The sequence below is a fragment of the Lissotriton vulgaris genome, chromosome 1_2 (assembly GCF_964263255.1).
Source record: "Lissotriton vulgaris chromosome 1_2, aLisVul1.2, whole genome shotgun sequence".
Classification (NCBI taxonomy): Eukaryota; Metazoa; Chordata; class Amphibia; order Caudata; family Salamandridae; genus Lissotriton; species Lissotriton vulgaris.
Genome location: NC_141686.1, coordinates 303255009 through 303276632, shown reverse-complemented (window position 1 = coordinate 303276632; position 21624 = coordinate 303255009). Strand labels below are relative to the sequence as shown.

At 48.2% G+C, this 21624-nt stretch overlaps 1 protein-coding gene across 1 annotated transcript in view; it reads left to right on the top strand.

The window, feature by feature from the left end:
- The window catches only part of LRRC55 (leucine rich repeat containing 55), a 39213-nt gene extending 18036 nt beyond the window's left edge, over window positions 1-21177 (top strand). The window contains exon 2 of the mRNA XM_086953305.1: window positions 17097-21177. Coding sequence (XP_086809431.1) covers window positions 17097-17332 — 236 coding nt within the window. The 3' untranslated portion in view covers window positions 17333-21177. The remainder of the gene's footprint in view (window positions 1-17096) is intronic.
- The last annotated feature ends 447 nt before the right edge of the window (window positions 21178-21624 follow it).

The following is a 21624-nucleotide window of genomic DNA, read 5'->3' as shown; positions in this document are numbered from 1 at the left end:
GGTTTACATCTACCCAGCTAAGTTTTGTAGCATTCAAAAAATGTGTGTTGCTCTTCTCAAAATGTCACTGTATTTTTGCGAATATTTTTTTTGATAATCAAATTTCTTGTTTTTCGAACACATACAACAAATCAGCAAAAAAATGGAGGTCAGTAGATCAATTACATTCTTGGGAGCATAGCAGCCCACGGTTTCACACCCAATAAGATATACACCAACAAAGTAAGGAAGCAATTCAATCCTAATCCTCCACAGTACCCAACCACTTCCCCCACACCCTTCGGTATTTTTTGGAACACCCTCTTGCCACGTAAAGGGCTTTTTCTTGGGTTGCGCACCAGTCTGCCCCCCTTTGCCACTTCCCAAGGTCAGGCAGGTCAGGACATTTCCATGCCGCCGCTATGTCACGCTTGGTTACAATCGTGGCTGTATTAAAAAATATATTGTCATTTCTGGACCCGTCAGCCCGTCTGTGATCCCCAATAGTGAATGACGTGGGTCATGGGGAAACTCCCACCACAGGACCTCCGTGAGCTACTCCTCAATGGCCCCCCAAAATCGCTCCAGTAGGGGGACAGGACCAAATCACATGGAATAAATCAGCTGGGACATGGCCACACAGCGCAAGCCCGCTTGGTGTAGGCGCTGGAGATGAGGTAAGCAGAGGGTAAGTAGTATAGTTGGATCAGCTTAAGTTTGGCGGAGGCGGTGATCGTCTTGGGTGTCATGTAGGCATCGCGCCAATCCACCTTATCCAGGGGACCCACCCACTCTACCCATTGGTCCCTCAATTTGTCCAGTGAGGTGGGGGTGTTGTTGACTAAAGTGCGATAAATATGCGTGAGATGCCCCCCTTGCCTAAGTCTCCCACCATAGTCTGCGCCTCAGTAGGACTGTATTCGAGGAGCCTCGTGTCATCAGTGATGTGCGCTTGGAGGGCATGCCGCAGCTGTAGATACTTATAGAATTGGGATGGATGTAGGGGAATAGCGGGTGCGAAGTTCCTGGAAGGAGAGCATATGGCCTTTAACCCATATCTCCCCCAGTTGCGAGATGCCAATGAGGTCCCACGATTTAAACCCCCGCAGCCCACTAACCCCCTGGAGCCAAGCCCCATGCCAGAGGGGTGTACATTGGGTCAACCTACGCGTCCTGCTGGTGTGGCGTAGCGAGGCCCGCCAGGCCAATAATACGGAGCTCACCACGTCAGGTAATTGGGATGGAATGGGCCCCGTACATCATATCTTGGACTTTGGGTAATCCCAGCTCACTCAGCTCAAGCTGGTAGGCCGGGTCGGAACCAGCCCCCATTGAACCAGTCGTGAACCACCAGGAGACGCGTTGCCAAGAAGTAAAGATACACGTGTGTCCTCCCCATACCCCCGTCAAAGGAGGGGATCAGGCATGCGTAGAAAGCAAGGCTCGCCCTTTCCCCGCTCCAGAGAACCTTGGTAGCTAGACTGTCCAGTTCCAGGAACCAGGTCCTGGGAAAGCAGAAGGACGTAAAGAAATCTAGGGAGGATCATCATTTTAAACAGAGCAACCTTCCCCAGGGGATTCAGGGGTAGCGTCTTCCATTTTTGAAGATCTTATTTGGCCTTTTTAACCAATGGAGTGACATTGAGGGACCAACCCAATTCCGGACCAAGGGTGACCCATATCCCTAAGTATTTAAAGGATTATCGCCGCAGCGGTATGCTGGATTGCCATTCGTAGCAATCCCTAGAGAGGTGCAGTGGGACCAATACTGATTTCCCGGGTTCAGCCGAAGACCAGAGGCTTGCCCGAAGGACTGCAAGATCTGGAGGAGGCGGGTTCTGACAGAAAAACCAGGATGTTGTCCGCATATAGCGCGATCTTGTACGCTTCCGTATTAGGCCACTCCCAGCCACAAATACAATTCTCAGCCCGCACTAGGGAGGCCAAGGGCTCCATCGCCAGGGCGAATAGCAAGGGTGAGAGGGGACATCCCTGCCTTGTGCCCCTGCCGTATTTTTGCGAATATTAGGGACCTTTCTTATTGTTAACTCAGACATAGGGACATGAATGGTAAGTCTCCCTCCTGCTTATGGCACTGGCTATTCTAATAAGGGTAGCATGGCATTGGTGGAGTCAAATGGGGCAGCGACATTGCCAGTATGTCCAGGGCCCTAGTGCAAGGAAGGAAATGAGCCCTGTGTGAAATATTTGATTTGATGGGGAATTTGTATAGCGCACTATCACTCCGGGGAGCATCTTGGCGCTTTTATGGCTTGTGTAATCCAGGTGGTGGGAGATGTAATGACCCGTAGAGGCGATTAAATCCTAAACCAGGGTTTTACAGATTGTGCCTGTTAAGTTGTAGATCCAGGTTTTGATGGCTTTCCTGAATTTACTCTCACAGGAGATTTCCCGAATTTGGTGAGGGAGTTTATTCCATGCTTTAGAGCCTCTTACCGCTAGAGATTTTCCTCCTCTTGTGACAAGACGGAACTTTGGGATACTGGAATACTACAATAATCAGTGTTCAATGGACCTCTCGGGCCTCTGGGACCTGGTGCCACTGCACATACTGCACCAGTGGCAGGTACTTCTCTGAAATGGCGCATCCTAGTCACCATCACTATCTGTGTTACTTGGCGGGAGGAGTTATTGCTCATTTTGGAGGGTTCTCTCAAGTTCTTTTGCTCATCCATCAGTAGTTCGGGTTATAGCTGGGGTGCGCTACCTATGTGGCCGATGTTGTGCGTTGGTTCAGTAGTGTATTCTAGGAGAAGTGAGTAGAGTTGTGGAGTCATCATCTCATCGTGTGTGATATGCACCATTCTTTAGTGCATTGCAGCCCATAGCGCTGCCCATCCCTTGGCTCTCTGCAACCGCCGCACTTGCTGTGTTTGCTGCACTTACATGAGCCTTGTTTGCTGTACCAATTCACGCTGGATGTACGACGTTACAAAGCGTACTTTTACAACGCGTGCTGTTACTACGCAACTTTTACAACGCAAGTTGTTATAACGACTTGCGTTGGGGGGTGCTGGATAGTAAATATTTTAATTTACTATTCCAACTCCAGTCCCCGTGGATAGTAGGGAAGGAGTTGGATAGTAAATTAAACTATTTACTATCCTGGAGCGCCCCCCAGCGCAAGTCGTTGTAACGACTTGCGTTGTAAAAGTTGCGTGGTAACAGTACAGCGTTGTAAAACCTTCGTTGTAAAGGTTGTTCCCCATTCACGCTTGTTATGTTAGGTCATATGGCTTTATAAAGCGCACAGCTGCCCAAGCAAAGGGGCGTCCCAACACTGATAGCAGTGGACAGGGGGGCTGCTGACAAGAGACAGATTCTTTAGCGGAGGGAAGAGGTGCGTTTTGATTGCCTTGCGAAATGCCAGATAATCATTCAGATTGCAGATGAAGATTGGCTGAGTGTTCCAAAGTTTGCCGGCCCATGTACGGAAGGAACACCCACTCGCCCGTACCCTGCTCACCTGGAGAACCACCACCAGATATTGTCCCATCGAACGGAGTTGCCGAGAGGGTGAATAGGGGGCAAGCAAGTCGGCTAGAATGCCAGGAGAGGAGAAATTCAGAATTTTAAAAGCAATGCAAAGGGACTTAAACTCTACACATTAGGCCACAGGCAACCAGTGTAGCCGGTGGATAGCACTGGTGGTATAGCAGGTTCTAGGGAGGTTAAGAGAGTTCTGGCAGCAGCATTTTGGACTCTGCAGTCTCAGGACTTCAGCCTTGTTCGCCCCCAAATCGAGTCAATTACCATAGTCAAGTCTCGACAAGATGGAGGCCTGAATAATCATCTGTCTGATGGAAGGATCGAAAAACACCAGCAGAGGTTTGAGCGCCCGCAGTATGCTGAAACATACTTTCTTAGTTTGAGACTGAAAGCTAAGGGCTACGTCGACCCAAAAACCTTGGTTTTTTACCACCTGCTTAGGGGCGGGGCACAGCCCACTGTGGCAGGCCGACAGCGTTCGCGCCTCAGGTCAGGGTCTCTACCTACCAGCAGAACCTCAGACTTACTGGAGTTAAGTTGGAGGCAGTTGGCAGTCATCCACTCACGAAGGCTGTGAGATTGCCCCGAAAACCGGGGGCCCCTCACACCGAATCGTCCGAGAGTGTGACTACCACACTTGTCCACTGACCCCTTTGCTTGGCCCAGAAGGTGTAAAAATCAGAACGAGTGAGGTGGCAAGACTCGGCAGCCGTGCAGTGCTATTGTCAGAGGGTGCAGGGAACTGACAATAAAAAAGAGGGGCAGGGGTCGGGCTGCACTATAGGACAAAGCACTTATGATTCAGTGAAGTACACCTCAAGGGGGAGAAGCTTTGCTGAACAATAGTGCACTGTATTTGGGAGGAGGCCATAGCAGTATAATGCATAAAGCTTTGGTTGGAGGGGGCAGGGCAACAGTCACGCAGAATTAGAATGCATTTCACCAATCCCTCAAAGACATGAAGGACACATGAGAACAAAATGTAGTGCATTTGTCATCAGGAGTACTTACTGGAGCTCCGGATTAGGGGTGGGCAGTAAACTCTGCTCCGCCTGCGGAGCTGGGGAGTTTTCTCACTCCGTACTCCACTTGCAGCACGGTTTTCAGCAAAAACTCCACCTGACTGAAGTCAATCTGTCTGGGCGTGAGTATGTGAGAGGATATTTTTTATCTGCAGTGACAGAGAGTTTTCCGAGTTTCAGTCATGCTTCCTTCCAGAGATCAATTTCCTAAATAAATGCAGCGCTGACAAGCGTTCACCTGCAGACAGGGTCGGATTGGGACTGAAAATCGTCCCGGGCACACAAAAAAAATCGCCCCCCATTTGGATAATGCCTTTCCTCAAATCCCTGCTTCAGCGTAATTGCATTAAAAAGAAGGAGGGGGGGGCTTAAAAAATGCATGCATTCGTTTACACTAGTGAAACACACCTGAAAACAAGTGAGCCACTTCTATTGAGGCCCCCTGCCTCGTTCAGTATGTGCACACATTAATGGGCCAGCCAGCGAGACAAAGGGAGTGATACCTCTGCCAGTTGCTAAACCAAGGGTGGGGGATCGGTGGTGTTGGTGGCGAGGGAGGGTGTTAATGAGCGCCCATCTGCCTGCTGAAAGGCCACTCAGACACCCACTGGGCCGCTGACTGTATTGCGAAAATAGAGACCCCGCCCAAATCGGCTGAAAGATCTCAGCCCAATACTACCCTGAAGCTCAGAAAAAGAGAAGCCCATTATTAATGTCTCCCAATCAGCTCCGCCCAATGAAATCTGCACAACTCAAGCATCAGCGCAATGAATGAAGTACAATAGAAAAGTCACTGACCAATGGCCTTAGTGCAGCTATAGTGCAGTGTTAAGCCAATTAGAAATCACCCAATATGCACTGGCTGCTCCACAGTGTATATTGCAACAACCCTGAAATGCAATTGTGCTTCCGTAAAATCAAAAAAGGTCAGGCTGTTCACATTTTTTAGGAGGCTGGTTGTAACTTTCTTATGGGAATGAAGTGGACAGGAGGAGTCTTTCAGGGAACTTATTATTGGTGTGGTGAGGGAAAAGTCTGGTCGTTGTATTGTGGGTAAAGCCCAGATGCTATTGAACTACACAAAGTCCATGGTGCTGTAGTTGTGGAGTCATGCTAAGCCAGAGGTCTTCAAACTTTTTGATGCCGAGACCCCCTTGTAAAACCTTTTTAGGCTTAAGGACCCCCTTCCGACAAAAAAATTCTAGAAACTGGTACTCCTCATCATAAACAACTATCGACAACCATAAATGCACCTGTTAGACCTCATCACATCCATCCATCCATCATTCATCCACCCACACTTCCACACATCAATCCATCCTTCATCCATCCACCCTTTCATCCTTCCATCCATACATCCATCCTTCATCCATCCTTCATCCATCCATCCTTTCATCCTTCCATCCATCCTTTACCTATCCACCCAACATCCACCCGTCCATCCACCTTTTCACACATCCATCCATCCATCATTCATCCGTTCAACCTTTTATCCATCCATCCATACATCTATCCTTCATCCATCCACCTTTTCATCCATCCATCCATCCATCCATCCTTCATCCATCCACCCTTTCATTATTCCATCCATATATCCCTCCACCTTTTCATCCATACATCCATCCTTCATCCACCCACCCTTTCATCCATCCATCCACCCATCCATCATTCATCCCCCACCTTTTCACACATCCATCCATGCATCCATCATTCATCCATCCATGCAACCTTTTATCCATCCATACATCCATCCATCCACACTTTCATCCTTCCATCCATCCTTCATCCATCCACCCTTTCATCCATCCATTCACCCATCACTCATCCACCCACCTTTTCACAAATCCATTCATCATTCATCCATGCAACCTTTTATCCATCCATACATCCAGCCATCATCCATCTACCCTCTCATCCTTCCATCCACCCTTTCATCCATCCATCCTCCATCCACCCACCTTTTCACACATCCATCCATCCTTCATCCATCCACCCTTTCATCTTTACATCCATCCACTCATCATTCATCCGCCCACTTTTTCACACATCCTTCCATCCTTTCATACTTACATCCATCCATCCATCCTTCATCCTTCTTTCCTTCCATCCACCCACCCTTTCATCCTTCCATCCATACATACATCCTTCATCCATCCACCCTTTCATCCATCCATCCATCCTCCATCCACCCACCTTTTCACACATCCATTCATCCTTTATCCATTCATCCACCCTTTCATCTTTACACTCATCATTTATCCACCCACCTTTTCACACATCAGTCCACCCTTTCATCCTTCCATCCGTCCATCCATACAGCCATCCACACTTTCATCCATCCATACATCCTTCATCCGTCCACCCTTTCGTCCATCCATCCATGCTTCATTCACCCACCTTGTCTGTGCCTCTCTCATGGGGGGTCAGTATCTCTCTGCGTCGTCTTCATTCTTCTTCCTCTATCATGGGAGGGCATTGTTGTCTTCCTTTTTCCTCTCTCATGGGAGGGCATCTCTGTGCCTCCCTGCTTGGGGGAGGGGGGGGGGGAGCGACAGGCTGTATAAACGTCTCACCGTGCAGGCACCAGGTATGAGGGCTCGTGGGACTTGAACCAATGATTGTAATGTCCTTCTGCTGTTTACTGTGTGTTTGTAAAGCGCTCTGATACCTATGGGTTAAACTAGCGCTATATACAACAAACGTTAAAAAGAAAAATAAACCCACATCTAAGTCTATTGAACTCAAAGGGCTACAGCCTTCTCCCCCAGCCCCCCCCCCCCCCCCAGCTCCTGTATGTGAGCCTGGCTCAAACAGCTTGGACACACACAAAGGCACACCAGAGTACTTCACAGGTCTTTGAAAGACCTTTACTTGTTAATGAGGCTTTGATGATTTTCACACCTTGGTGTGAATAAGGCCTCCGCTGTGAGCACCCTCGATCAGCCCGACGCCAGGAACAGCAGAATCTGCGACCCCCTTCCCAGGACTCCACGACCCCCCTGGGGGTCGCGCCCCACAGATTGAAGACCTCTGTGCTAAGCTGTAATGCTGTTGCTGTGCTATTGTGGATGAAGGGTGATGCGCTGTAACGTGGTGCGCAATGTCCATGTCTCTACTGCTGTGTCTCGGACTCCACTTTTTCGTCTGGGTTCACTTTCTGTACATGACTCATCATGACGTGTAATGTCCAGCCACTATCTGTGTCTAAGACATTGCTGATGAACAGTGACAAGGCTCAAGCCGCTATCGCTGCACATGTGTTTTTTAATCCACTGCTGATCACAAAAACCTGCCTACTTTTATTTGGCAATTCAGTCCAGGCCACTAGCGTCTCTCTGTTCATAACAAATGGTCATATTTAGGGGCAGTGCTGCCCTGTGGTCACTGGATTGCTGGTCTTCATTCTCCAGCTAATGGAACCTCTCTTGCCTCTTTGCCTTTAAATCAGATGTTGCATTACCTAAGTCACTATACTTAATGTGTATGCCAGTTCCATGGCTATCTATACAACGTGTTTTCTAGGGTTGGGCATCAACCAGGAGTGGGAGGGGTTATGTCCCCTGATATATCTGCGTATTTCGGCATAGTTCAATTCCGCGAGTTCCGCCCACCCCTACCGAAGATTGCACTGGGGGCATGGAATAGGTCCTGCCTGCTTACAGTACCAGGTCCAGCCTACTTTAGTCACACAGCTCAATTACCCTGGCTTTAGCAAACTGATTTTTACTTCTGCACATAAAGTGACATCAATGAATGTTCCATCATGCATCTCATCAGAAGTGACATCATCTCTCCCTACTTCAAGGACCTACTTATTGGCGACTGCAGCTTGTACCTGGCACCAGGAATATTGTCAACTTGCCCTCATCACAAGAGAGCTTGACTACGGGAACACCTTGTATGCCGGGATCAACAAAAAACTCACCAGTAAGCTGCTGACCATTTAGAACTCAGTGGCCAGAATCACTCTCAACCTCCCACCCCACACTCACATCACACCTAATTTTAATGAGCTCCTAACGCTCCCCGTAAACAAACAAGCACAATTCAAGTTGCTCACTGACACTTTCAAGGCACTACACAAAAATAATCCAGCATACCTCAACAATCACATCTGCCTACACCAACCATTCAGAAACCTCAGCTCGTCTGCACTCCTTCTTGCGCACGTCCCATCCATATGGAAAAGCATATCTGGCGGGCAAGCCTTCTCCTTCATCGCTCCCACAGCGTGGAATGACCTGCTGCTACACATAATAGCCTCCTCCTCCCTTCTTGAGTTATGTAAGAAGATGAAGACCTGGCTTTTCGAGTAGTCCCTCTAGGCCCTTGGTTTGGCCAGACCTGTGGTTCCCAAAGTGTGCGCCGCGGCACCCTGGTGCGCCGTGAAGGGAAGCTAGGGGCGCCTCGCCGCTGTGCAGGATGTGGGTCTGAGAAAAAAATATAATTATCCTCAAAATGAAGTGAAACTGCGAGCTGACAATTTTGGAGCTGGGGAACCAACCAGGTTCGACCCTCGACATCAGCACAGAATCCTGTATCATTCTGGGCAAATCACTTAATCTCCCAGCACCTACCAAAACATAATAAATGAATGTATCCTTGTGTAACGTGACTGGTGCTCTTCAGGTCGAGTTTGCGCTATATAAATCTGCAGCAAAAAAAAAAATTTTTTAAATCCAGCCGACCAAAACACAGAAAAAGGGTAAAACTTATTAACTGTCAAATGACATTCAAGAACGTTCCTATTGAGCTTCGCGCGCAACCAAGATGGTCGCGTTAGCACAGGGCTCCCGAGACCCTCGCAACCTCCCATATCTGAATATTATCCTGATTACATCGACGGGTTATTGAAGACGAGCCATAGCTGAGGTGAACACCGTTGTCCAAATTTGAATCGGACTTCGGGAACTGGAATGACAACGACTTGAATATTGCGGCCTGCCCCTCGGAGATGCCCGGAGCTCGAGTTGGTACAGTACCCGGTCAGTAGTTGAACAACAGCGGCATGAGGAGACACTGACTTGTACTTTCACTTTAGTTTTCGAGGCTCCAGTCCGATCCTATCTGAGAAAGGAACCACACTAACAGAAGCTGTTTGATGGCTTAGCGATCATAATATGATATCCTGACTGCGCACATTGGGCCTAGACTGACTGGGACCTCTGGTTGCCGCTGATGCTTTGATCGCAGCTCCCGGTGCGGCTACTTTCTCTCGAGATACGCCACTTTGGAGGGCCTCATTGTTTGTGCTGGCGACCAGACCTGATGGCGACAAGCAAAAATCCAAGACCACTAGGCGAGGTGGCTACACCCAAGCAAATAATATGGATCGATATGCCCAATCTAAAGGATCCCCTGGTGGTCCGAGCAGATCACTAGATGGTACTAAAGAGGGCCCAGCCTCGACGGCAGAATTGACTTTACAAGACGTCATAGTCGCCCTTGATGGAATGAAGGCGTGCATCGGCCAACAATTTGAGACTCTCGCCCACAAGCTGGACACGGTTTCGATCGATGTCAATTTGATCCGTACTGATTTATCAAAAACTAATGAAAAGGTCAAATCTTTAGATCTGAAAACTTCCAGCCTATCGGGTGATGTGTCCGACTTGCAGACAGAGGTCCGCAACCTGCGGACCTCGAACGATCTTTTTGCGCGCCGGTTGGAGGACTTTGAAGGTAGGGCCCGGCGTAACAACGTACGCATTATTGGGGTCCCGGAAAAATCAGAGGATCCGGCAGCCGATTTGTTTGTGGAAGATCTCATCACCAAACACCTCGCTCCTAAGGGTTTGAGCACGTTTTTTGCAGTTGAATGAGCCCACAGAGTACCGGTGGTAAACCGAAGCTGAGTGCCCCGCCGAGATCTTTCATCGGCAGAATCTTCAATTTCCGGGATAGAGACGCTATCCTGCAGGCTTCACGGATGAGTGGACCCACTAAATTCGAAAATACCACTGTAAGTTTCTACCCAGACTTTACACAGGCAGTCCAAAAGCAAAGACTCAGATTTATGGGTGTGAAACGACGACTGAGGGAGATCGAACTGAAATACGCAATGTTATTTCCAGCCAGGCTGCGAGTGGAATACAAGGAACTAACAGATTTTTTTGACCATACGGAGATGGCAGGAGACTGGCTCGACACTTTGCCACACCAAAGTGGCCGGGAGGAACATTCTGGAGGAGCGGAGGGCGGCCCGATGGAGCAGGAATAGGAGTATGGTTTCCGGCCCCTGGACTCTATTGATAACCTTGACTATGGTTCGATGACTTTCATAGTATGATTTGATGTGTCATACCCGGGAGTGATGGGTTAACTCTCTTCCTTCTCGGGGTTTCTTTTTGTAGACAAGTTTGATATAAGGGCGACAGCCACACTGCAAGTTGGGGTTGATATTCAGTCTTATGCAGGGGTGCAGGGTGGGGGGAGTTGTAAAGGGCTTCAGGTTTGAGGGTGGGGGGTGTTTGAGTGAGTGTGTTTTGGTTCTATGCAAGGCAACGTATTATATTATCATTTGATTGGGATGTTGAGTTCCGAAGGGGGGGGGGGGTCTGCTTATACCTTTGGGATGGGGGGTAGGGGATTGAGACTAATGAGTTGGAATTTGAATGGGCTGGGGGATAAGATAAAACGAGGGGTTGTGTTACAGTTGTTGAAGCGACTTTCCCCTGAGGTGGTGTTGTTGCAGGAAACGCATTTGATCGGTAACACTTGCCACGCCATGAACCGGAGAGGGTATCACCTGGCTGCTCATGCGAGGTTCACCTCTGGATCCAGAGGGGTGGGTATCCTGCTTAGGAATTCTCTCCCATTAGAAATAGATGCCACGGTCTTGGACGACAGGGGGCGTTACGTAGCTCTTACTGGACGGTTGGAGGGTAGAACTATATCCTTGATCTCTGTTTACGTCCCCCCGGGGCTGCAGTCGACAACTTTTGCTGACCTGGGGCGATTAGTAGTGGGACTTCCTGAGGGTACTCTGGTCATGGGCGGAGATTTTAACTCAGTTGTCTCTGGTAGAGAGGATCGCCATCCACCCAGGGACCTCACGGGGACACAGAATTGGCTTAGTGGCTTCATAGACACGCAGGGGTTGGTGGATTGTTGGAGACTGCTGCACCCTGCCCAGAATCAATACACTTTCCACTCGGGTGCACACGGTAGCCTTTCTAAGATTGATTACATTTTGATGCCAGCTGCACAGTCCACCTCTGTAACTGAGGTTCGTCATTTAGCACGGGGAATATCCGACCACTCTCCACTGTGGCTTCAGATAGACTTGCGTCTAGGTTCGTAGGGGCGGGTAGCCCCAATTAATCTGTGGTATCTCCGTAACCCTAAGACCCGCGAGGCGTTGGTCAAATCTCTTGACCAGTATTTTGTTGAGAATCTGGGATCGGTGTATTCTGCAGTATCGCTCTGGGAGGCTTTTAAGACGGTCATCCGAGGTCAGGCGTTATCATTGATTGCTGGTGCGAAGAAGAGTAGAAACAAGGAGGTAGTCAGGCTCGAGACAGAGATCACCGAGCTGGAGCGTGAGCTGGAATCGGGCGTCACCCGTGAGAAGATGCATGTTATGCGACTTAAACAGCTTGACTACAGGGCGTTGGTCACGGATGCTGCGAAAGTTATGGGCAGGGAGCAGCAGGGTCGATTGTATGATGTCGGAGATAAAGCCGGCAAATTGATTGCATGGTTAGATAAAAAAGAGAGGGCTAGTTGTGTGGTTCCTGTGATTGAGAGAGTGAATGGTGTGTGTGTGACTGAACCCAAGGAGATCGTCCAGAGTTTCGCTGAACATCTCCGGGAAGTGTATTCCCCCGTATCTGATAGGCCGGAGGAAGACTCTCATTTATTGTTGCGCGGCATAGCATTGCCCTGCCTATGTGATTCTGATAGAGAGTCGCTAGATGCCTAATAACCGCGGAAGAGGTGGCTCTCGCAATCCGCTCTGTTCGTTCGGGAAAGGCGATGGGCCTTAATGGATTCCCCATTGAACTGTATAAACTGCGCCCCGATAAAATTGCGCCATATCTTCGTGATATGTTCTTGGAATCGCGAGATGGCGGCTCCCTTCCCCGTGATCAGCGTCTTCTGACCATAGTGGTGATTCATAAGGAAGGGAAACCAAGGGACCGCTGCACCTCTTATAGGCCTATATCACTTCTTAATGCGGAACCCAAGATTCTCGCTAAGTTGTTAGCCAATCGTGTAATAAAGGTGATTAGTGACTTGATTCATCCGGATCAGTCCGGTTTCATCCCGCATCGGAATACGGCCCGAAATCTGCGACGTTTGCATGGTGTTCTCGCGAGGGCTTCGTCATTGCGTGAGTTGGCCATCTTGGCCTCTTTGGATGCCACGATGGCTTTTGATACAGTCGTATTTGTGGGCTGTACTTGCCAAGTTTGGTTTTGGTCCTGGCTTTATTAGATGGGTCAGGCTTCTCTATGAAGACCCGTTGGTGCAGGTGGTGGTGAATGGTCGGGTCTCTGAGCCCTTCGTTCTCAGAAGGGGCACAAGACAGGGTTGTCCATTATCTCCGCTCTTGTTTGCTCTTGCCCTTGAGCCCCTTGCTGCCTGGATTAGATGGGAACCGTCGATGAAGGGTATTCAGTGGAACCCAGACCTCGAGGATCCTATTTCACTTTACGCGGACGATATCTTGTTGTATCTGACTTCGCCTCGGAAGTCGTTAATTGTTCTGTTTGATGTCCTCACCTCCTTTGGTAGAAACTCGGGTCTAGTCATTAATTGGACTAAGTCTTACCTATACGTCCTCTCGGGAGATGTCCCTCTATTACCGCGTGATTGTCCCATCCAGGTTACGCAGACGGGTTTTAAGTATCTCGGGGTTTATGTATCATTGAACCCGGCTGCCCGATATGAACAGAATTTGTTCCCGCCGATGACCCGGCTTACGCTGGACGTGGTGCGCTGGCGCAAGCTGCCGCTTTCGCCGCTTGGCCGGGCAGCGCTCTTTAAGATGATGTCATTGCCACGCTTTTTGTATGCTCTTCAGAACACCTTTGATGTAATTCCCGTGAGCTATTTTCGGACTATTGAGGGTCTCCAGAGGAAGTTGATCTGGGATGGGCTTTCACGTATCGCTTTCGCCAAGTTGACGCTCCCATGGTATGACGGTGGCATCGCTCTCCCTGACATCAAATGGTATTATTGGGCGTCTCAATTGGGGGCCATTAATCATGGCATGTATAGTTCCGGATTGAACCCTGCGTTTGCCATGGACAGGTGGCTGTTGCCTGGGGGCGATTATTATAGAGCGCTTTATTCTAGAGTGGATAGAGGGAAGCTCTCCGGGCTCACAAAGATTGCGGTACAGGTTTGGCACTGTGCAAACAATGCTATGGGATGGAAGGATCGGCTGACTCGTGAGACCCCACTTTTTGCTTCTGAAAAGCTGGGTAACTTATGGAAAACTAAAGGATTTGAGAAATGGGATATGATCGGTATTAGTAAGGTGGGTGACCTATGGGTAAAAGGCAAGTTTAAAACCTTTGAGGAACTAAGGGTTGAGTTTAACCTTAGTGACAGGGAATTTTTCCGATATGCTCAGGTCCATCATGCCCTGCATTCGGTTTTTACTGATAGTGCGGAGATTCCGGAGTCCTCTCCACTTGGGGATAGAATACTAGATGGTTATGTGCCAGATAGTACTATCTCTTTGTTCTATAAAAAACTGATTAATGGTAGGACTGACCTGTTAGTGCTCCTCCGGGAGGTATGGACCCGAGACGGTCTTGAATTAGATGATGAGGATTGGCAGTCTGCGATCTCTTCTCCCAAGGAGGTCGCGATTCCGGCCCGTCTCCGGTTTGTGCAGCTTAAAATCCTGCATAGAGTCTATGTGACTGCCCACGCTTGATTAGAATGGGTTATTCAGAGGATGGTCTTTGCAAACGTGGTTGTGGGCTGCTCGGGACGTTTCTACATGTAATTTGGGAGTGTCCTGCAGTAGCTGCCTTTTGGGCTGGGGTACACAATAAGATGGAGGAGGCTACTGGTATTGATTTGCTCCCCGAGGCTAGATGTTGTCTCCTGAATGTTTGGGAACCAACTGATTATAATGTTGCACAGACGCAGTGGGCAACCCTGGGAAATATGGTGGCTAATAGAGACATAGCGCAGTTGTGCGGTTCCCAGAGGCCACCCACAGTCGAGGCTTGGATGGAAAACATGGATTGGTGCATGTTTAGGGAGAAAACGGTCTATGTGGCGAGGGGGGGGGGGGCAGGAAATGGGGTAAGATATGGGGTTATTGGAACACTTACCGGGGAGATATTTGCACTCCTCCTCTTGTGGATGTCCCTGAAATTCCACTCTCTCCCTGACCTACCATTCCTCGTAATGTAATAAATGTAATCGGTTTTGAGCTCGTTTCTACCCTGCTCCCATCCCTTAAAATGATTTGCATACCTTATTCTATGATACTTACACCTCCTTCCGCAGTCGGACTGATATCCTATTGTATTGTGTTTATTGCCTTGTTGTTTTTACTTTCAATAAAAAGATTTACAAGAAAAAAAAAAGAACGTTCCTACTATGACAGCTTTTTCAAATTCATGTGCAACGTTGTACAAAGTCCATTATCAGGCAGAAAAAATCACATTATTGAAGACATATATTTTGGATTCTTTAAATGGTGGAATAATTTAATGATTGGGAGAGAGAGAGAGAGGGTGTTTGTGCGCTGCTTAATATTGTTCCAGGTGGCAGCCCCCTCCATTGGGTGGGAAGGGTGCAAGGGGGTGGCCGAGAAGGGTGCAAGACAGAGGGGAAAAGGGTGCATGGTAGAGAGGAGAAGGGTGAAAGGCAGAGAGGAGAAGGGTGCAAGGTGGAGGGGAGAAGGGTGCAAGACGGAGGCGAGAAGGGTGCAAGGCAGAGGGGAGAAGGGTGAAAGGCAGAGAGGAGAAGGGTGCATGGCGGAGGGGAGAAGGGTGCAAGACGGAGGGGAGAAGGGTGCAAGGCGGAGGGGAAAAGGGTGCAATGGGGATGGTGATGAAGTTAAAAATGTGCCCACCCCCCTGAAAACATTTCTGCGGATGCCCATGATCAGAGCCCACCTCACGTAAACTTCTTGTAACGCCACAGAGCTCCTTGAGCCTTTCTCTAGCCTGGTTACTTTTAGTGGGAGTGCTTTATACTACTCTATGTATGCATTGAGATGTACTTTATAAGATCTTTGTGATTGCAAATAAAGTTTTATGATAGTGATAGCTACTCTCTGAATCCTTCATCACGTCTAGGCTTGATTCTTCATGTAGACCAGTGGTTCCCAAAGGGTGCGCCGCGTGGGTAAAAAAATGGTGGGGAGCCACGGCCAACTGCCAATTAGGTCAAGGGAGCCACGTGTCAAAAAAGTTGGGGAACCACTGGGCCAGACTCACCCCTCCTCAGTGCCAAGATGCCCTCCTGGGATATAGTGTCCTCGACAAATCTGCATAACATAGCATAACATAACACGTCCTGCAACAGCATTCCAGCTGAACTCCTTGACTTCACTCACATATATCTTCCGATTAGGCCATCAGCACCTCATGAATTCCACCCCTTTTTGATTACTGCAGAGAAGGAAAAGAGGAAGGCCAAGAAACACCAGGTGCCGAGGCCTTGAGGCTGACTGCAAGGAGATAGGTTACACTTGTAGACATATTGAGAGAAAAGCCCTTGACAGATGGCTGGAGAGTCCTGGTTGATGGCCTATACCCCAGGAGGGGTAGTTGGCATAAGTAAGTAAGAATGCTTACCGCACTTTGCCATCCAAAACCTTCTGTCTTCACCTAAACCAACATGTTCTCTTCCTGGTTCAGGTTTCTAGAACCTTTCGCCTGGAACACACTCCCCAGCAAACTCCAGGACATACACTCCCTGCCTGCGTTCAGGTTCACCCCAAAGCCCCCCTCCTCTGGTATGAAGACCACCCAGACCAACAGCCTTCCCCACTGCTCCTGAATATCTGTCTCTTGTCCTTTAGTAGCGCTGCTGCCATGCTCTCCATATTTAATACATGTAATATTTCCCTCGGTTCTGTACATCTACTGTAAGTTGTTCTGTCTCATTTCCCATCAACCATCCCACAAATGGCAATAATGTAATGCAGCTCCCGGTACCAGTGTGCAGCGAAATGCTCTAACAAATATAGATCTTTTCAGGCAGTTATTGAGTATTAATGCCCTCCTTCAATTCTCTTTCAATAACACAGCCCCATGACTCATTTCAGGAAGTTCATAAATACAAATCCCTTCCTATCAAACGTGTCTCACTTTTCTCTTATCGCTTTCAGACATCAGTCATGAAATTTAAAGGTAGTATTAAGCATTATTTTTATTGTATTGTATTGTTATTGATTTTATATAGCGCTTCATACTCTGATGAGGCACAGAAGCACTTTAGCAGATGGGTAGCATGCTATGTCCTAGGTTTATGCTTGGGTAGAAGTGTTGGATCGCATTGTGGCATTGATGGAAGCCTTTTGGTGCCTTTGCGAGTCACCTGAGTGGGGCTCTTATCCTGTCTCAGATTGTAGCACCTAATGCCCTTCTCCCCTCTTTCTTTCAGATGCCCAGCATGCAGAGTGCCAAGGCCCTCCTGAGGTGGAGGGCACCTTACTCTTCTCACTGACTGAGGAGAGCTTCAAGGCATGCCACCTGACGCTGACCCTCGACGACTACCTCTTCATCGCTTTCGTTGGCTTTGTGGTCTCCATCGCCTCTGTTGCCACCAACTTCCTCCTGGGCATCACGGCCAACTGCTGCCACCGCTGGAGCAAGGCTACTGAGGATGAGGATATCTAGCCTGTGCCATTGATAAGCCGCAGTGGATGCTGCCAGTGGCAGTACCAGCATGGGGGAGACTGAGACATATGTCAGTGCCAGCCTGCCCCAACACCTTGCTCCATCGATGACGAGAGATCAGAGTATGTCCTAAGATTGCACTATGCGTCTGGTGGTCAAGAATGCTTAAACAATACCAGTAGGGGACAATGACATCACCAAATGCAGCCTTAGACTGTTGCATATGTCCTAGCAAAGGTGGAGTAGAACAGTGTTTACTTTAGTGCCAGTCTGCCCATGTGCCAAGCTTGTATGGTGAGGGAGGTCAGAATATCATTGAAATTAGAACCAGCTTTGTCAAGCTGTAAACTCGCTGAACTACAGTTTTTATCTGTATACGTGCCCATGCAGTGACAATAGTCGCAACACCCTGCTTCAGTGCCAATTTTCTTGCACCTGAATATCTTTCAGTGACCAGAGGTTAGAACATTGAGAGGCAGGTTTCCTTTTTTTTGGCGAGGCATAGCCCTATTTCAAGTCTGTTCAACACTCTGCCTCAGTGCCATCCTTGCCCAGTGCCATCCTTGCCCAAAGAAACTACAACTTTGTGGAAACTCTGCCACTCTATACTCGCGGACAATGCCCTGCTAATATCAAGAGGAAATGGGACGCTGATGTCTACTCCTGTGCCAAACTCCTGGGTTATGAAGGCAATTCAAAGCATTATGGTCAAGGGTTTCTCTGCCACTCTGTACCCACACTGCCAGTTGTGTCCAGGTATTACCAGGTGGAAGGAGGAGATTCTGCTGGCCTTCCTGGAATGCCAGAGTATCACCTCTAAGTTTGCATAGATGCCTTTATCAGCCTCTTTGCCCTTGTCCGCCCACTGCCTCGCTAAATGCCAGCATTTCGAAGACGATCAAAGTGCCAGCCAACTGCTGCCTTCTGACCACATGGGAACTAAAGCAGCCCCTCTGAGATCTGCAAAGTAACTCCTCTTCGAGCCTATGCCACTCCCCCGCCATCACAGGCACACGCCAGAGGTTTAGTAAATATGATCAACGTTATGAGCTCCAGAAAGTCCTGGTGCCTTAGGGAGAAAGCTGATCTCTCCTCAGATCTCCATCCTGATTCTTGGGGAGAGATTTGTGTTTCTCTTTCCTGTGCCAACCTCCCTTCACAGTCTGATCTGTTCGACTTCCTGTTTCCGGTTCCGGATCATGTGACTTCTTCTGCTTTCTACCTCCCGCTCCTGCTCAGCCTGCACTGCGTTCCCTCCGAGCACCAATGAGCCGGCCATACTCTCCCTCCCAGAGTCTGATCTGTGTTCAAGCTGCCTTCTTCTCATCAGCTAAGCTTTGATTCTATCACTCCCATTATGCTCTGTGGTTCTTCATACCCAGCTGCCACTTTTTTCATTCTGTGCCTCCCGGTGTGATCTGGTTTACTCCTCCCAACTGGAGGTGTATGTCATCATGTTTTCTGTTTTCTTCCCAGCAGGGGCATAGCTCAGTCACTGAGATTCAGGGGAGGGCAAGGGGGATGTAAACTTCAAATTTCCAAACTAAACTTACGGTGGGTTACAGGGTAGAGATAACCAAGGTGCGGGATGGACTGTTTCCATGAGGAACAGGGTCAGTACAGATTTAGATGAGGCGGGCATCTGTCTAGAGTGGCACAGTGGGCAAACATGGGTTGGAATGCTACACCAAGGGATTGCTAGTGTTAGACTATTTACAAGCATTCATCCCATCGCCTTTTGGGTGTTTGATTGTCAGTAGTGTATCTGAAAATGTGAGACTGCTGCAATTTTCTGAGCCTACTCCTGCCAGTGTTTGTGAATTCCAAAAAGTTGTACATTTGCACCCATTGAAGGAGTACCTCTATAGATGCAAGTTTACTGCTTTTTTTGTAAACAGATCACTATATATATTAAAATCCTGATCCAAAATATTAACAAGTTAAAACCTCCTAGTGAAATGAGAACAACACGAAACACCAACACAGGCATACCAGACTGAGGCAGAGCCCCCAGACACACATAACACATTACGAATAAGTTTGAGGGGCGTCAACACCGAAACATCCCAGCTGAATCTATGCCCCTGCCTGTTCCAATTAGGCCTGATAGTTCTCCCTGGGAACCTTTGACTATGATCAGGTACAACACAATGGCATAGAGTTCCTGCCCTGGGATCACTTATTTGAAATGCATTTCATTGCACGCACCCTTCTTTGTCCCTGCGACAAGAAGCCTTGATGGTTGAGTTGCCAAACTGATGCAAGTGAGCGGGGCTCCATGTTTCTAGTCCTCGCCCTTTACAAGTCATTTTATCAGGTGATTGGCGAGCCCATGTACAGAGTGGCAAATAGAGGAGGATGTGCAGGAAAATTAATAGGGCAAGTCATATCAGAGCCGAGCCATGGATCCGGCTTGGCTCTAAGAGTCCATGCATGAACTGAGCCATGGATATCATGCAACAAACATCATGTAAACATATGATATAATCATGATATAACATGCTGAAGCATTTCTCCTTGGTACATCAGATGATTTAACTGCATAGAAAGACATATATAAAAAGTGATCTTTTTTTGGAACATCATGGCTCGCCCCCCAAACACAAAGCCATTAATGAACTAAGAGGCATGTCAGAGGTCATGTGGACCCTAATGGTGGTCTAGAATCTTATTATAGATGGAGTAACATTCCTGTCTATTAAATTAAATATAAGCGGTGCTTGTACATCGCAAAAAATACAACACACCATGTGTACTGATAAATGCATACCAACCACCAAGGTTCAGCGGATCCATCTGGTTTTCTTTTCCCTTGCACCACCCTTCAGTAATTTATTCACACTCTCATTATATGTGCCTAAAAGTCATTCCCTTCACTCACCACCCGCCACTTGCTTAGTTCATGGTCCCTTCTTCGACATCCACACTTCTCTTGTGAGTATAAAACTGGTGATCAGCCATATGAAAAATATGGGCCTACACAGCCACAGCACAAAACTGGCAGCATCACCAAGATGACGGAGAGCCTAACTGAGTAACTGTGTTAATAACACATACAAGTATTAGATATTTCCCACAACACAATCCTGATATATGATTCGCTCGACAATCATGATTTAATTCAATGTTGGTATTTGTGTTTCAGCTGCAAAGACACACCATTCCAGCATGGCTCATAGTTGTCCAGTGTTAGCTAACGAGGGGGTCAGGGGTCCATGACAGAGTTTTCAAGACAATCAGTAAATGAATCCCACTCAGATTGGTTGATTGATTATGAATTTATCCCACTCGGATATTATACCAATCTGGCAATGACCCAGCACTCGAGGATCAATGTAGGGACCCCTGTGTCCTATGCATCTTTACGCTTTGGTGAAGGACATAATAAAGTGGGGAGTTAAGAGCGGGAGAGGTTGCTAGAACACAGAGCCTAAGGGCATCTCCGTGATCCCAACTCATAGAGTCGAAAGAGCGAGGTGGGACGCAAGGATCGAAGCGTTGGGTTTGAGTCTCGATTTCTCACCAATTCACTGTGTGATGCTTCGGCTTTCCATTCCACTTCCTTGCCTGGATTGCTGCTCTGCTACCACCGAGGACGTCTCCTGATCCCTTCAGACCTTTGCGAAATCAGGCGGGAGGGACTTGGGCTTGGGAGCCGCCTCGCCAAATACGGCCCAATGTGGAGAGCAACTGACTGTAGATCACGGTGTACATTCCCTGAACAAAGGAAAGGCTTTGCCTGACATACACACATTTTTTGTACGGATAGTTTATTTAGATACGTATATAATATATATTATTAGATTGTTGTTTGTGCAACATGTGGTGTGTTTTTTCCGCCAGCTTTTTATGTGATTTTGTGGGGTGGGGGAGGGTGGGGCGGGGGAGCGTGGGGCGGGGGAGGGTGGGGCTTCTCAAATGCTATTTTCTAATGTGAACTGTTTTCTATAGTAATAAAACAAAAGGATAAAAAAGCACGTAGATTTCCTCCGAGCTGCTTCAGTAACTTTACGCGTGTTCTTATGTGAAATCAGAGTCTTTAGACATATGGAACTTTGTAAGGCTACTTTGGTTTCGTTCATATGCTGACACCAACCCGCGACTTTCAACAAATTGCGTATGTATCTCCACATCTTTAACAACCGTAAAAATTGCTGGATCTCCTACCAAGGCTACCAGAGACTTGGGCCTAACCTTGTGACACCCTGGCTCCCAGAAAGTTAGCAAAGAGCAAGTTTGCTGTTTTGGAACTGCTCTTGTGTCAGCTGGACAGAATCAAGGGCAAGCGAGGA